Raw genomic sequence first — 18376 nt, forward strand, 5'->3', positions numbered from 1 at the left:
TGGCGGCGCCCGGAGTCCGGAGGAGCCCGGAGGAGCCCCGAGCCCGCGGAGCCCGCGGAGCCCGCCGAGCCGGGCAGGGGGCGCTGCGCTCGCCGCGCTCGGAGGGGCCGCCGGGCCGGGCGCAGCGCACTCGCGTCGGGAGCCGCCTCTCCCCCGCGGCGCTCGCCCCAGCTCCCGGCCAGCATCACTTGTCCCGCGGCCGCGCTCAGACAACAAAAGCGGAAGATGCTGCAGTTGGGCAAGGTCAGGACCTTGCCCTGAAGCCGGGCGGCGGCGCGCACGCCTTTCCCCGGACTGAGGAGCTGTCGCTGGTGGCGGGCGCATGTTCGCGAGGAAGCAATCGGGCGCCGCGCCGTTCGGTGAGTTGCCTTCGCTGGGCTGCTGGGGCCAGGCGCATCCTCCTTCTCGGCGTCGTCCTCCTGCTCGCCCTCCTCCTCCTCGCCGCCGGTGGGGGTTGGTCCTCGGCTCCCGGCCGGCTGGCGGCGGCGGCTGCTGCGCGGTCCTGCCAGCCGGGGGAGGACCGCGATCGCGCCGGGTACCCTCTCGGAAGACGGCTCTCCCTGAAATGGGGGCCAGGGTTAGTGCCTTTCTTGGAGCGGTTACCAAGTGGCTTCTCTGCGTGCTCCCCCTCTCTGCCACCCATCTCCCCCAGAGGAGGCGTATATAGGGCAACACCAACAATACTGCTCCTTGCCACCCTCAAGAACATCCCCGTTGCATTCATGACGTCCCTAATATACGGGAGAAGACGGGGTGGGGGTGGGGAGGACTTCCCTCTAGTCTTTTGCCCTTATGTTCAATGTCATTACGATGTTTGGCTAGAACAAAATGGAAATACTTAGTCATATGCGTCCATGGCCGTTTCTTCAGTCTCTCGCTGCTTGCCAGACCCAGAGCCCGTTTGGTCTATATTTAGCGGTTTCAGAGGAAGCGTTTTCAGCTCGATTCACAGGTTTCGGGGGCTTCTGTGTCCTGACAATAGATAGCAAGGCTCTGGAAAGCGCCTCCTGAAACCCAGGTTTGGAAATCTGTACGTGTGTATGAGAGATTGCGATGCGATATTTGGGTGATCCGTAATTAATGGCTGAAAGCAAAGCTGCTCTTTTTCGCCAACCTTCCCCTTATTCTGATGTGTAATGTATTTCCATCGATTGCTACTCAGCTGGTTGGAGCCACTACGTTCAGAATTAAGTCACTGGAGAGGTGGTGCAGCCTCCCAGGTCTGTGTGGTGGGAAAACAGCCTTAGGGATTTTTGGGGTGTGTATGTGTGCCGTTCCCACAAAGAACAGTTACTTCCAAAATGCCTAAAGTTGTGTTTCGCTGTAAATGTTAGGGTAGTGAAGGGTGTGGGAAAAGAGGGGCAGGTTGTGGTTCCAAGGAGTTTTTTCCTTCCCTTTCTGTGCTTCACTTAACTGGTCTAATTTGCTTTAGCTCTGAAAGGTGTTATTAACATGCGTGGCTAATGTTATCCAAAAAAATATGTTGGTTTAGAAAAGGAGTATGTTTTAAGCATAGTATCGGGCCTGAGATGCATAGGTTTTCACTTTTAGGAACTATATGACCACTATTTAAGATGCTTGGAATTTTCTGCAACGATTTCCATGAAAATAGGGAGGTGCTAAAACTACCTAAGAGTTCTCTCATTGTGCATCCTTCCATCGTAGTTTAGGCTACTGATGGTAGTTCAGTTCATCTCTTTGCTGTTAGTAATTCACCCACAGGATTAAAAGACTTTAGAGCCGCAACACTTCTAAAATCCCATGGAGAAGTGTTTGATATGACATATCGAATTGAAGGATGAAGCTGTGCCTGATTTCGGGGTCTCGCTCTATGAGAAGTATGATACATAGGGGCAGGCATCCTCACATATGGACCGGATGCTTTAAACTGCCATACAATCTCTTTGCCACATGCAGAATCCATTTTTAATGTTTTGGGGAAATTGTTAAGTGGCTTCCTTACTGGTCTGTGGGTTACAAGATCTCAGGGCTTGAATGAAGATGATTGCATTTGGAGTTTGCTGTTGAAATTTGAGAGGCCTGTAATTATACAGCTAACAGGTCTTAGCGTTGCAGAAAGACTAGGAAGGTCTGCACAGCTCGAGTTAACTGAACAGTGTGATTAGTTTTACCAATATTGCTTTAGTTTCACCTTATTTACATACAGAGAACTTTCCAAGAGCACTTTGAACATACTGTTGTGCTCCTTGCATTGTTTTAATATAAATTTTTTTTTCCAGAAAGAAGCAGTAGGTGATGGAGACGTTCATTTTTCTCTTTTCACTTTTCATTTGAATCTACTGTTTCCGTTTTAAACATGATTCTTAAAGGGCTAGATATTGCTCTGTGCCCATGTGTGCACACAGAGAGCAGCTGGTGGGCGTGGGAAAAACTACATGTATTATATCTGTGAGTTTTATGTTATATTGTGGATTGAAAATGATAGTCCTTGATTGAATGGCAATTGTAGTAAGTACATGAGGTTGTTGCTCTAATGAAATTGTCATAGTCTTGCAGAAAGGAGTTATTTAATTTGGTGTATGTTTGTGTAGATGTATAACCTAATCATTATAGATGTCACTAATGTTTTCCTTGTTCGTAATAGAAGTCATGCACTGTCAAATTACAGTATTTCCATCAACTTCACATCTTTCACAATAGAATACAAGCCAATTCTTTCTCCCAGTGAAATGGTTCATCAGGGAGAAAAATGAAATTCAAACGCTATTAGTTGGAAAATGCAATTTATACTTTTGTTGAATAATTTCTAAGGATAATATCACTTTCATAATGACCTTTAAAATTAAAAATGAAGTTATAATATTCACAAATATGACATTACTTTTGACATGGAATTGAATGGGCAGTACTTTTCTGAAAATGCTGTAGAACTTGCTGGTTTCTGTTGAGCTTTCTCAGAGTTCTCTTTTATATAGTATGCACTGATGTGGAATTGTTGAAGACTTCCTCAGAGTGATTTCATCAGGTTGTCCTTACTTCAGAAAACATTAAAGTTACATTTAAAATAATTTATTGTAATTTGTTTGTTGATAAAGTCAGGTATACATTGTATGGACCGGTATATCTGGTTGTAACAAGCCAATTGAACTAAAATAGAAACTGTTGCGTTTTGAACCACAAAAGGGTTTTTTTCTGGTGATTATCCACAGGCGATATGAACACCCATTTATGGTTGTTTCTTTGTGTGAACATTATTTTCATCTTTAGTGGAGAATCAGTGATGCTAGTATCACTCTTCCTAAAAGTTTTATTTTTTTTAATAAAGATTTGTTTTGTAAAAGATGCCACACAGTTAAGAGTACTTAAGGTCGAACACCATGATTCAGAGGGTGAGCAACTTCCAAGAGAAGACCAGCAGGTATTTTTAAATCCAGTCCTTCTGTTGAAGGTGTGGTGCAGTGGGTCTTTGCTGGCTGATTTACAAGTCAAAAATACGCTTTCAAGCCAAATTCTTTAGTTGGCTTCCACAATGGTTTTTATCATCCATATTCCAAAGGTGTTCTCGGGGCCACCATACTTGATGGCTTTGCCGATACATGTTATGTGGATGTGGGTGAAAAGTTAATTCGAGTGGGAACAGTTCATGATACTTGTTGCTGGTTTTAAGTTTAACTGATTATATGCCAAAGCAACAGCTTTTTATATTAATGTAAAATATTGAACATGTCATAGATAAATAGTTTCTATCACATTCTCGGCCAGTCTAGCCTACTGATTAATAAACTGCCTGGTTGGGTTTAATGAATCCAATTATATTCACAAACAGTGCCTCTGACACAGGAAACTCACAGAAATATTTGATCATAGTGCTTTTAGTCTATTAAAAATGTTAAGACTCATAACAAAAGTGTGTAGTTATGACATCTCCAGTGGTTTGTCTTTTGATCACGTAGCAGTTAAGTATAATTTCAAGCTCCGTTTCGTAGTTAATTGATTTGTAGGAAATGTCATAGCTGTATTAGGATATTGAAGTTCTACTCTGTATCAATTAGTTTTTGACTAATTGGAAATAGTGATTAAATAAGTGAAACAGTGCTTCCTAGGAGCTTTCCGTGTTAGACAAATATTCACCTGTGTCCCTTGGTGAGATTCCTGAAAAGTTATCTGTAACATGAATTACATATATTGAAATTTATTATTCCATTAACCAGCAATTCAGATCAGAAAAATATTTATAGAGAAAAAGTTGGGCTCTGCCTCACAATGAAAAAATATGTATATATAAAATATTGGAATATGTATATTATAGTATAGTGCTTTTTTGAACTCTGCTTCTAGTAGGTACGGAAATGTGGAGAGAACACTGGCTTTGAGTGAATACCAGCTCTGTGTATTCTCAGCTGTGTGTCCTAGGACATTTGTGTCATCCTCAGGTGTTAGCGCAGTTTTTTTCAGCTGTAAAATGCGTACAATAAGACAGAATATCTCAGAAGATTGGTTTTAGGATAAAGTGAGTGTATAAGCGGCTTGTAAATTTTAAACATTTGTGTAAACACAAGAGGTCTATATCTGCATATTAAGATGGTTACTTATGCTTCATTTATTTATTATTAAATATGTTATATGGGCCATCAGCCTCTCTAACAGAGGCTGTTAAATGGATATATTCTCTTAACTGGATATATCTGTCCGTTAAATGGATATATCCAAATGGCTGTATCCAATATATATCTATTAAATGGATCTGTTACTCTTATTGTAATAATTCTTTTTTTATAAATTTGCATATAAGATACGTCAAGTTTTTACTCTACAGCATACCATTCCTTTACATATTAAAATATATAATAGTTAAGCTAAAAGAGAAGTAAACTACATCTTCCAGCACCATTATTAAAAAAAAGATTCTAATGTAATAGAAATTTCAAAACTTTGGTACTCTTTATTAGCGGTATATTATTCACCTGATTAAAATCAAATTTTCTACTAAGGTTAATGTTGTACAAAGAATATTATAGATAGTTTAATAAGCATCACTCTTGGTGAGGTCAAATATTATACATCTGCTCTGTTTAGAGCCACAGAGCATGAATCCCATTGTAATATCATTGTGACAAAGGAGAAGAAAACTTAAAGAGCTACATTTGTTATAGAAAGAGAAGACCCACCCCAGCCCCAGTTAAAATCAAGTTCTTGTAAGAAAGTGTGTGCCTTGGTACCTTTTTGAAAATAAATGGTCATTTTCACTTGTCATTTTCCTCTTAATAACTTCAGTGAAGTGCCCAACTCCTCTGGGTTTGATTATGACCAGCTCCTGTGAGTAGAACTGTGATCTTCAGCAGCATAATTTTTACGATAATAATGCTTGGCTGTATCATAGAATTTGTTACAGAGTGTGACCTGTATAACAGGAGACTAATTTATCTTCAGTCAGAAAAACATTTTGACAATAAATGTAGTTATTTATATTCAAATTTATGTCTTGTGGGAATTGCCAATTATAATTTACTGTAGTAAAATACATGTTATAATAAAAGACCTTTCTGGTTTTTGGATCAAATAAGTGGGTGAGCCAATTCTGTCTGGTTAAATAACTGTGTCAAAATTTCTGTAAGTTTTGAATGATATGGAGTGTATTACTAATTGCGATGTTTAGTTTATAGCATTGGATCGTGGGGAACAGTTAATTCTGTCATTGAAATTAGTAAATACATTTAACCTGCATTGATAAGGGCTGGCGTTTTCTCATTAATAACATTTTTTGCTTAATAGATATGATTATCACAACTGTGTTAGAAATTTTATCCAATAGATATGTATTAAGAAAAATGCATTTCGTACATGTTTTATATAGTGTATTCTTTTGGCTCAGGAGCCTCTTCATAATCTTATAATACTTATTATAATCTTTTCTCGTTTAAATATGAAACAACATAAACCATAGAAAGGTATATATTTACCTTAAGTCATAAAATTTGGATTGGTGGTGTCTTTAAGGAACCAGATAAATATCAACCCTCCCCTCCAACCCTTCCAGGTTCTGAAAAAGTTGGGATGTTGGAAGAAAAAAAAGATAAAGGAGTGGCCACCACGGGCGAAATAACAGTTCTGATTAGATATAGCTTAATATGATGCCGAATGACATCCCAGGACGTTGGCCTTCCTCCCCTCCTCCCTTCCCACAGAGACAGAGCTGTCTCTGAGCCCTAGAGCCCCAGCCTTGCTCTCTGCAGGCAGGCAGATTTCCAGAGAAAGAAGGAAGGACCTAGCCCAGTTCCTTCCTTTCTTCTTCAGAGGCAGAGAAAGTGAAGGGCTGGAGCGGGGCCAGAAGGGTTACATTAACTAAGTTCCCTTCACCTAAAAAATATCCGAAGTCGAGAAAAAGTGTTCCTCATTGATGTGGTTTCTAAGGAATTCTGGTTGTAGAATTTTGGGTATAGTAACTTTCACAGTGTTTTGCTTAGTAGGTGAGCTCTTGAAATATTTTATGATATTTTTATACTATATCAAGACTTATCGTGGGAGTGTCTAATGCCCTGGCTGATTAATAGGGAGTATGATCTGTGAAGTTCAGCTGATTTATGTATTACCAACTTTAAAATACCTCATTCTCGGTATTTCTTTCCTACTCCCCATGTTAGACTCTGCCAGTAATTGGATGGCCTTCTAAGTGGTAAGAAGTGGGCATAAAAAGGACAGTGTCAAAGTCTGACTCCCCACACCGTATATAAATGAAGATCCCTGCCAGCTATTATCCATAGCACGTTCTACCTCAGTGTAGATACTTAGAGTTTGGCTGTCATTTAGTGTTTTAACTTTTATGGGAGCAATAATGGACACAGTCAAGAAAGAAGAAAAAATTGAATTTCCAAATAGACATGATGTTTTATTTGACTCCAAGCATGACTACTCAACCTAAGAAAAGCTCACTTCTTAAAATAAATTTTATTCTTCTTTCTCAAGTATTTTATTTGGACTTTCAAACCTTAGAGTAGCATAGCAGTCATTACCTTCAGTAACACAATAATTTAACTTCCAGGAGGCGCAACTTCTTTGGCAGCAAACCAAGTCTCCCAAAGCTAAAAAATCTCAAATTCAGTCTTTCGTCTCTAACACTGTCCTCGCTGGTGCCAAGTGTGGTTTTTTTGGAGTCACCAGATGAGGAGGTACAGGAGTTTTCCAGAAAGGCAGACAGGAGAAATGACTATCATGTGAAGAGTCACAGAGATAGTAGAAATCATCTCACATTTACCCAAGATGTGGCACATGGTGCATCAAGGCTGGAGCTGGTAGCATATGGATGAGACTCTGGCTTGAGATAGGTTGGAAAAGAATAATAATGTTAAATCCATCATAGGTGCATAGATGTATTATGGCACCTCTATCCAAAGGAAAATTATGCAGCTATGAGTTATCTTTTCAAAGAATAGTTAATTCAATGGAAAGTATTTGTGGTACTGAAGGTTAACAAGAAATTCAAGGCAAAAAACTATATTGAATATGATACCCAGCACACATACCCCTATACACACATAGGCAGACACAAGACCATAGTGTTCATGGCAAGATTTCAAGTGTTTTATTTTTATATGTTATCTTTCTACCAAATATATCATGGTTTGATGTGTATTACATCACTACAGAGAACAAAAAAGCATGCTTTTAAATTTTTAGAAGAATATTATATATTTTCTTTGGGATGAATTTCATTAATTAGTTGAATACATGACTGAATTAACAAGGTTCATTCTTCATGGAGTATGTGTTACATAAATTCTAACCAGTGTCATACCCAGAGTTTCTCTGTTTTAAATTTGGGATGTATTGAGTAGGTTTAGTGAGTTACTGTCTTCCTTAGAACACTATAGCATGTTAGTATGGTATTTTTCTCTTTTTCAAATAGTGTTTCATTATTTTTTTTCTGTTTTCAAAAGTACTGCCTACTCATTAAAATTTTGAAAATATAGAAATGATAAAAAGAAGCTGAAGTTCATACAGGATCTCAAGCCCCAGAAATGACTCTGTTTTTAGCATAAATGCTAATCTATTCACATTTTTAAATTTAGAAGATTTCTCATATTTTGCTTTGTTACTTTTTAATATGTAAGGAGGCTTTTAATGGGTATTCATTTTTAGTGTTTGTTTTTCATACTTTGATATAACATCATTTGCTTAAATAGCTCACTATTTTTGGAGATTGATGGCATTTTCATTTTTTGGCAGTATATTTGATGCTGTATTTACACCTCAATAGTTTTCATCTGGGTCTCTAGATTACTTCATAGAGCTGGTAGTTTTCAAAGCTGTTGATATATGTTGTCGAGTTGTCCTTCAGAGAAGTTAGATAATTTCTATTTCTCTCAGCAAGGCAGGAGTGTACCAATTGCCCCATGATTTCAACACTGGGTATCATAATTAAAAACAACAACAACAAATTCCAATTAGATAGGGGAAAAATTGTGTTCCTCTATGATTTAAGTTGCTTCTCTTTGAATATGGCTAAAGTTAAATATTACATAAGTTTATGACGCACTCCTAATTCTTTTGTGAGTTTTCTTCTCATATCCTCTGCACGTTTCTCAATTGGTCTCTTTGCTGTGTTTCTTACTGATTTGTATTATTTGTCTATAATAATTACATTACTCTTTGTCATGATTTATCAATTTATTCCTCATTTTATTAATTCTTATTTTTAAAGCATAATTCTAACTCTTGTAGTTAAATGTGTCCCCTTTTCCTAGGAGGGTTCTTCTTTAAGGGAGCATTCTCTGCTCCCTGATTTTGTGTGTCTGAGTAGTAGGTACAGCAGTGGAGAAAATGGTGGAGGGAATACTTAATAGTGTATCCTCACTTGACTGAGTTCATATCTCACCTTTTCCGTTTCTTTTTAGGCAAGTAGATAACTTACTACTGGGTGTCATTGTTGATAGAGGGGAATTAATTCCTGTCTTTGGGTTGTGAGGGCAAATTAACGACCATGGTCCTAAAATACGTGGCGGAAAGCCTAGTATGTTAGTGAACCTCAAACCCCTTATCTCTTTCTACTTTTAAATAATCAAGATGACATGTCCTTTTCTCTAATTCTGGCTTTTGCTTTCCCCACATGAAGCATAATTAGGCACCTGCACAGGCTCAGGGATCTCTGTGAAAGTCAAGTTGTCTGTGACAGTCTGGGGCGCACAGGTGCAAGCTTGTGTATATGCTACGGTCACTTCGCTGTGTGTTTCGGGTTTATTGGGAAGAGTAAGTTAGGATGCCATTTAGGCACATAGATGATTTTCTATACACCACCCCCCCCCCCCGAACCTCCCTCGAGTGCATAGACCTTTTTCTCTGATCAAATAGGACCATGTTTCTCTCCACCCCCACCCCATGTTGGTAATCTATCTTTTATTTTTATCATTGATCCTCAAATCCTACAATAATGGCACATAGTAAACATCTGTTAATCATTGTGGGCTATATGTACACTTTTGTTTTCATTGTCAAAAATGGCTCATGAGGGGCCAGCCCGGTGGCACACAATTAAGTTCGCATCTTCACACCAGCAGCCTGGGGTTCGCTGGTTCGGATCCCGGGTGCAGACATGTCACTGCTTGGCAAGCCATGCTGTGATAGGCGTCCCACATATAAAGTAGAGGAAGATGGGCACGGATGTTAGCTCAGGGCCAGTCTTCCTCAGCAAAAAGAGGAGGATTGGCAACAGATGTTAGCTCAGGGCTAATCTTCCTCCAAAAAAAAAAAAAAAGGGCTCATGAGCTAAAGTTTGGTTGCATTTGGTTCATTTTGGGTGCTAGTTGCTGCACTACTCTGGAGGGAACACTGGATTAGGATTCAGAGTTCTGGGATCTGAATCCTGCTTGACAGTAGCTTTCTCTTGTGACTTTGTATTTGTGCCTATTTGGTCCTTTGCTCATCGGGATCAAAATCCACAGTTTTTGTGAATGTGATACGACAATTTATATAAAAATGCTTTGGGAAACATAATCATAACAAGCATTAAAATATAAAATATGTTCTCTGGAACTTTTGATGTGCTTGAAAATAGGCTAAATTTTTTGATATGAGTGGAAGTTAGAAGATTTTCTTGTCTGTAAAACTAAATCTCTGACCTCTGTTACTAATATGGTTATAAAATGCCCAAGTCCTAATGATTGTAAAGCTGTTGCTACATTCCACACTGTTGAATATTGCCTCCAGGAAGAATTCTCCTTTATCCATCAGTGGAAATAATTCCTGTTATTTCTTTATACCATTTCAAAAATTATGTCATAGCAAATTGGCTCCAAAAAGCTCTCTCTATCTTTTTCTTTTTTGCACCGATATTTGCTGCTTAAAAGGGAAGTAGAGTGAAGCCCTACTGTTGCTCAGAGATTGAAATCTGTACACATGTCTCAGAATATTATTTTCTCTACTGGTGGGCTGCCGAGTCTGGCACCTGGAGGGCTTTATCAGAACAGTTTTAGAAGTGTGAACTGTAGCTGGCTTCCATTTTTTGAGCATATTTCCTTAAATACTTTGAACAGAATTTCAGAGAATTCTTCTCACTCTAACTATAGTCTGCCAATAGGAAGAAACCATGTGTAAGTTATGGAAAAAAATAATAATTTGTTCGCTGTTCTCAAACTTTTGAAGGAAGTAAAGAAGGGGAGTTAGTTTCCCTCAATGAGTACACTGCTTAGTGAGTAGCAAATTTTAGGTACTCAAGAGGAGATGCTAATCCTGGTTTTGCTCACTGCTTAAAGCAGTTTCAGATATGGTCCTTTATTTATTTTTCTTTTTTTTTTTTTAAGATTTTTTATTTTTTTCCTTTTTGTCCCCAAAGCCCCCCGGTACATAGTTGTATATTCTTTGTTGTGGGTCCTTCTAGTTGTGGCATGTGGGACGCTGCCTCAGCGTGGTTTGATGAGCAGTGCCATGTCCGCACCCAGGATTCGAACCAACGAAACACTGGGTCGCCTGCAGCAGAGCGCGTGAACTTAACCACTCGGCCACCGGGGCCAGCCCCCTGGTCCTTTTTTCTTATAAATCTCAAGTTGTTGTTCTTCAGCTTAGGGAAATTCATGTGATAAATCATATGATGATTCCAAATTTCCTATTTCAGCATGGAGAGGATTCATGGGGTGCTCTTAGCTTGTACAGGTAAACCCCAGAAAGCAGCAGAGTGTGAGAGGATGAGGCAAGAGCATGGCTGGGGCAAACTGATGCTCAGTGGCATCCCTTCTTCCTCCAGAAATACAGACTCTGGACACAGAAGACTGAGTATGTTCTGGTGAGCTCTGAAAGAGGGGGGTTGGAGTTTGGTAACACCTGGGAAGTAATGCAGAAATTTTAAGAGGTGAGAAGGAGCAGGTAGCTTAAACTGGTTTTGGCAACAGAACTTTTTAAGTGGGCTGGTCGATTGTTCATTGATTAATCCATTCAGTCAACAAACTGGGCTGAATATAAATTTTGAAGTAGTGATAAGTTATAAATAGTAGGAAACAACGTTCTATTCCAGAGCCAGATAATCTTCCCTCCTCTGAGTGGTTTAGCCATTTTCTCTAGTTGAAGAGTAGCTACTTATATTCTTTTCAGACTTGAATTTCAACCTCCAGTGACCATGAAGCCTTATTTACTGTCACATCTCTGAAATACTTCCCTTTCTCCCGTGTGCGTGCCAGTTCATTAAAATGCATTAATTGCTACTAGGACTCGAGCTCTTTCAGTACTAAACATAAATACTTTACATTTACACAGTGTAATAATATGATTTTATGTGGCTTCCTAGTGACCTGACAAATTATGCATTTTACAATAATGGTTAGACCTACGGAATGGCAGGTGATACAGAGCTGCAAGTGGGAGAGCGGGTGACAACCTGATAAAATGCTATCTTGAGTTGAACAGGGTGTGGGAGGAAATATAAGCAAAGTTATTCCTCTGAGTTTTATAGCATGTTCATCATTACAAGTACTTTCCCATATTTTATCTTTTCAAACTGAAAATAAGAGTTTTAAAAGCAACATAGATTTTTGAACCAATAGTAGATTTTGGCATGTTTTCTCCTCAGAAGCTCCTTAGGTGATATTCATCTGAGTTTAAAGATACATGCTGACCCAAAGAAGATGCTCTTTAAGTCAGGTCTTTTCACAGGTTCTCTCAATGTCCTTTATGCTCACACAGGTGTATTTGGTGCCCATTGCCTTTCCTCTTTCTTCTTCTTACTTTTTAAAGCAAATTGCTTTGTGGACTACGAAGGAAAATTTTACTTCTTATTTGTTGTACCTTACTAGTTTTCAATGTGTATGCCCATGATTTCCATTAAATAGCTACCCACATACTATAGGAGTAATTTTAATTTTTCTGCTGAGTATTTTTCCTGTAAATAAGGCATTATTACCTATAAGTTTACTGCTGGTGTATCTTTGAAGATAGGTAGTGCTAGGCATTTGGTGAAAGGAAAGGCTGCTTCTCCATCCATTACAAGGCCATGAGAAGGACATTCAAGGCAGGTGGGTCATCCCAGTATATGCACGTGGTACTCAACCCTTTGCAGTAATACTGTCACCACATGGGAAAGTTTGCTGTCATTGTATCCAGGAGCTAAGCTTCACGTGCATATCAAGCTAAAAAATATAGATGCGATGTGAGATTTCTGGTGTTGCAATGTGCAGATGTGTGATGTCATAGAGAATATCGTACTGTCAGAAAAGTTTGTGAAGCTGTTTGTGCATCACCAGGAAGAGATGGTAGAACATTTTGACAACAGGTCTATGGGCTGCTCTATAGCACTGACAGGATAATGAGTACCATGCTGAATGGTGTAAATATTACATAAATCTGAATGTAAGAACATGCCATGTTCCCCTCAATCACAGAGGTTAGGGAAGGTGTGTTGGATGGTATGTCTGTTGTGATAGTGAAACCTGACTTTGGAAGGACTTTACTAAATGAAAACACTACACTATAAGAGACTGTCTTGGTCAGCTCAGGCTGCCATAACAAAATGCCCTAGACTGGGTGTCTTAAACAACAGGCATTTATGTGTCAGTTTTGGAGGCTGGGAAGTCCAAGATCAAGGTGCCAGCTGATTAGGTTCCTGCTCTCTTCCTGCTTGCAGATGGTCACCATCTTTCTCTGTCCTCACAAGGCCTTTCCTTGGTGCGTGCATCTCTCTCTCTTCCTCTTCTTATAAGGCCACTAATCCCTGCATGAGGGCCCCACCCTCATGACCTCATTTCACCCTAGTTACTATAGAAAGGCCCTGTCTCTAAATACCATCACATTAGATGTTAGGGCTGCAGCATGTGAATTGGGAGGGCAGGAGAACAAACGTTTAGTCTGTAACAGAGACCAAGGGTAAAACTAGCAAGGTCCCAGCGCCGAGGAAGGACCAGCTCTAGTGGAAAATTTGGGATGTTTGGTATTGAATTCGTCCCTAAATGAATGGGAATTACTAATCAAGAATGTGAGTTGTTCTTTAAGGTATTTTAAATTATTCTTTGGAATACCACAGTTCTTTTTTATAGTTATTTTTTGAAATTACATGAGTGCTTCTGATCTTGGTTGAACCTCCCACTTCTTCTCATGCTGATCCAAGCCGCCATCATCTCTCAGCAGAATTTCTGCAACAGGCTCCTGGCTGGCCACCCTGCCTTTCCTCAGCTTCCCTGCAGCTTGTCATCCCCACAGCAGGCAGAGGGCTCCCTCTGCATCCACTCACATCTTGCATTTGCTTATAACCCTGGCAGTGACCAACAGAAAAGGTCCGACCTCTTCCTGTCTTATCTCCCCTGGCCCCCGCCCCTGGTCTTTGGCTATCTTCCTGTCTCTCCTGATCATCTTGCTGAAGCAGACCCTCTCGTGGTAGCTTTCCTAACAATTACCCTGTTTTATCTTCTTCATGACATGTATGAGAACCAGAAATCACTTCATTTATTTGTTGTTTTGCGTATTATTTTTCTTGTCTGCCTCCATTAGAATGCAACCTCCTTGAAGGTTCGTCATTAAAGTGACTTTACAATTCATCCTATACTGAAATAGTACACATAGGAACTCATGAGTATTAATGCATGCCTGGCTTCTCAGTAGATGCCTTATATAGGATAAATTTTTAATATACGATAATCATTGAATCATATCACAGATATATGTTGAAATAGGAAGACCAGACAGAAGACAGATAATCTATCACTGAATGGATGTCAGAGATCAATATGATGATGAGTTAGTAAGAGCTGCCTGCGTTTCCATGTGTAGAGCTAATACGTGCTTTCGCCTATCAAGTCAGCCATCATGTGATTTCCTGGCATCCTCAAGGACAGCAGGTTGTTTTTCAAAGGCAGATTATCTCATAGTAAATGGGAATACAGATATGCCAGACATTTTGCTGCGGGAGGATATTAAATTTACTTTAAGAACAAAAAATAGAGCTGTACCAACTTTATGTTTCTATGGAACAATAATCGTCTTCTCAGAGAAAAATAGAAGACTATGAAAAACAGGAAAATGCTGATTTAGATGACAACTTTCAGGATATTCTTTCATGAAGACATTATTTTAAGAGAAAGTAGTGGTGAGTATAGGCAAATTGGAGAAAATGATCATATATGATGATTAGAGGTAGATTTATTTTCTCAGGGTGAATTTATATTACATTTCTTATATTTAGATTGAAGATACCATGTATGATTTGGAATATCGTCAACTGAAAGAAAAGTAAATTATTTTAAATTACTATAAAATTATCCGAATGTAATTTTGGCATAAGACCTCGAATGCTATATGTTGGAAATGCAGTGATTTGTTTTATAAAGAATAAATATAAATATGTAAGGGACGTGGGGTTTGTTTGTTTTGTTTTTTAACTGCTACATAATAAAATATCAGAAGCCAATTGATGTGACTTCAAGTATGGTATTTTGGTAGTTGCGTGTTTACTTTTATTTCATCTCACGGGCAGTATCTATAACTCAGAGTTCATATTAACAGAAAAAGAAGAATTTGCTTTTATAAACTTTTGTATCTCATGTTTGGACTCTGCTATCACAAAATCCCCTTTTATTTAAATTACCTACATCTTTAGTTAAATTTAGTGTCTTTCGAATATAAAACCTGCACATAGAAAATACTTGAAGTTACAGAACTAGTGTCATTAGATTGTTCCTCTTACATAATATGAGATTCTAAGGTGGCTCCCTTTGATGTTTAAATTTTTGCTATCCACTCAACAATAGTTTGGATTACATTGTTTCTCTCTTGGAGCATTGTATTTGCTACATATTTCTGAATCTTTAGCTTTTAAATCGGTCTGTAAATCGTGTCTTAAAATCACTGACACAGTTTAGTCGTGGAGAGCATTTTGAGGGTTTGTAACTGAAAATGTGTCATCTGCGTGCATGCCCAGATGCCGGTCACCTCCTGAGCTCAGTGGAAGGCAGTGTTCTGGCTCCTTATCACAACATTCAACTGCACTGTTGACATTCGGCGTGCTGTCTAATAATTTCAGCATTTGGCTTTGAGTCCTATGAAAAGAGGAAATGAGACCCTTAGCTTAGATTGTTTACCAAGGGGAATAAATGTCTTGAAAAGGTTTTTATTTGAGAGTCATTCTGGAAATTTGCAAAATACAGATCCAGGCCAACGTTGCTATGTTGTTGAGAGTATAGTCATGCAATACATAAGGGCATTTTGGTCAATGACAGACCACACATATGACAGTGGTCCCCTAAGATTAGTGCCGTATAGCCTAGGTGTGCAGTAGGCTATACTGTCTAGGGTTGTATAAGTACACTCTGTGAAGTTCACACAACGACGTGATCACCTCACTGCATTTCTCAGAACATATTCCTGTTGTTAAGTGATGCTTGGCTGTATTAGGTAGGACCATGTGCAATTGCTGACAGGCAACCATATTTGACCTATAAAGATGGCAGTGTAACCCTAATCATTAATCTCATTAGTTGAGGAGCTAATTAATAATGGCAAAATGACATTTATGCGTTTTTCCACCCTAGAACTCACCATTTGGTGGGTTAATAACAGATAAGAGATTCACATTCTCTTATGTTTTCAAGTACTAAGGGAGATGTGCCAACTCTTAGGCCATGGGGGAAACCATTGATTGGATTAAGGTTGGCAAGCCTGGGAATAATTAACTTCAGTCCCCAAGAAACTTAAAGAACTGTCAGCAGGTATGTTTGGCCCTCAGGAATGGGATGCAGTCTGTCACTCTGCCGTAAGTGCTACTTTTCTCATCTTCATCACTGATTCTGTCTTTCCTGGTTTTGTTAGCCTAGTTATAGGGTTATAGCTTTGGTCTTTAAATTACATAGGACTTATTTAAAGGACAAGTACTTTTAATGTTCTAATAGTTTCATGAGACTTTTCTAAGTTTCAATGGTGTTTTGTTTTTGTGCTTTAAAATGTCACGTGATCATTCTGAACGATATTAGAATCCATATTAGAATGCCATTCATTTATATAATTGAAGCTCCTGAGTCTTGTCCAAATTTTTACTTTAGACTGGATATGCTGGCAATATTAAGTTGGGGGCTTTCAAATATAATTTAGTTTCCAAGAATATAAATGAGCATTTCATAAAAATTGTCGATTAAAAAATCTAGTATATACCCTTGAATAAGATGTGTTGAAAATAGCAGTTGACTTTTGTAGCTTCCTCCCCAAAGTCTACAGCCCCAGTCTACTCTTAAAAGAAACATTAGACAAATCCCAAATAAGGAAAATTCTACAAAATATCTGATCATCACTCCTCAGAACTTTCAAGGTCATCAAAAACAAGGAAAGTCTGAGAAAGCGTCAGAGCTAGGAGGAGTCCAAGAGAACTAAAGTAGTGTGGTATCCTGGATGGGATCCTGGAACCCCTCAAGGACTTTAGGGACAAATTAAGTAAATCTGAATAAAGTATGAACTTTGGTAAATAATAATGATTCAACACTGGTTCACTAATTGTAACAAATATTTCATACTAACGTAAGATGTTCTTAATAAAGGAAATTGGGTGTAGGCTATATGGGAATTCTCTATACCATCTTTGAAATTTTTGGTAAACCTAAAACTATCCTAAAAGATGAAGGTTATTTTTCAAATCTAATTTTTAACAGTAGAAGTTTTTAAAATGCCCGCTCAATGTTTTTAAAGATATTAATAAAGGAAAGGGCATTTTTGTTTGATTTTAATAGGCTTGGTCTATGTCCTAATATTTTAGAACCGTTATTCAAGTTGATTTATTAATTATTAAATAGTAAAGGAGCATAACCTATTTTTTATCATCCATGTCCTGGATTTATGGTTAAGGTGAGGGAAAGGAGAGTAATTTCTCAAAATTACAAATAAAGCAATAAAAAGGAAAACTGCTTTTTTTCATTTGATGATGTGTACAAGCATAAGATATGGATAATTCCAAATTTGCAACATTTCTTCCTTTATGTATTTTGTTTAGTGTGTGACTTTTGCAGAGGCAGAGAGCATTGACATCATTTATTTTGAGAATATTTTAACAAGTGAGTGGGAATTTTCTTTCCATTTACAAAACCCCCCCAAAAATGTAATTAGTCTTTATTTTATAAATCATCTCACTGATAACTTTAACGCCTCACCACTAGCCCTCTTACCTGACCTCTGCAATCTCAGGGTGTGCTCATAGGGTTGCTAGATTTAGCAGATGAAAATACAGGATGGTTAGTTAAATTTGAATTGCAGATAAACAGTAGTTTTTTATTTTTTCCCACAGTATAAGTAAGTCCCAAATATTGCATGGGACATAATTCTACTACAGAATTATTTGTTGTGTTTCTGCAATTCAAATTTCACTAGCGCTACCCATGCAGAGTCTCTTGGGCACAATAGGACCTGCAATTCTCTTGCTCTAGTAATAATACTAATGATAATAATTGTTGAGGCTTTATTGTATGTCAGACTGCCACACCTAACTTGTGGTAGAAAGTCTTCTTGGTTTGTTCATTCTTTAACATCGCTATCTTAAATGCCACTTTCTGGTGCTAAGCCTTTGAGTCTTAACCTCCGCTCAAAGTAAACTCCTACAGAAATTTTGTTTTCCATTTACTGTGGAGTGTTTCATGTATTGTCTTTTATATTAATCAGCTACTAATTTGTTAGACTGTGACTTTGAAGAGAGAATCTGTCATAGTTCTCTGGGCCCCTCATACAAATGAGCATAATGTCTTAACTAAAATATTTTATTATTGAAGGAGGAGGTTGTATATCTAGTAGGACAAGCGAGGTTATGCTGCTTTAATGAACAGCCCTTAAATTTGAGCATTTTAAAAGAGTGAGAGTTGGTACCTCTTCAGCATGGGTTGGTGAAAGGTGGGAATGGAGACTTGGATGATCCTAGTCATTCTGGGACCGAGGCCCATGGATCCTCCATCTTAGCACATTTGCCCATGATCAC

General features: G+C 38.5%; 1 protein-coding gene across 2 annotated transcripts in view; it reads left to right on the forward strand.

Annotated features, from left to right (window-relative positions):
- Positions 1–154: 154 nt before the first annotated feature.
- Positions 155–18376, forward strand: part of CTNND2 (catenin delta 2) — an 881420-nt gene continuing 863198 nt past the window's right edge. For both annotated transcript variants that reach the window (XM_046672368.1, XM_046672371.1), the window contains exon 1: positions 155–359. In XM_046672368.1, coding sequence (XP_046528324.1) covers positions 323–359 — 37 coding nt within the window. In that variant the 5' untranslated portion in view covers positions 155–322. The remainder of the gene's footprint in view (positions 360–18376) is intronic.

This window comes from Equus quagga, chromosome 9 (genome assembly GCF_021613505.1).
Source record: "Equus quagga isolate Etosha38 chromosome 9, UCLA_HA_Equagga_1.0, whole genome shotgun sequence".
NCBI lineage: Eukaryota > Metazoa > Chordata > Mammalia > Perissodactyla > Equidae > Equus > Equus quagga.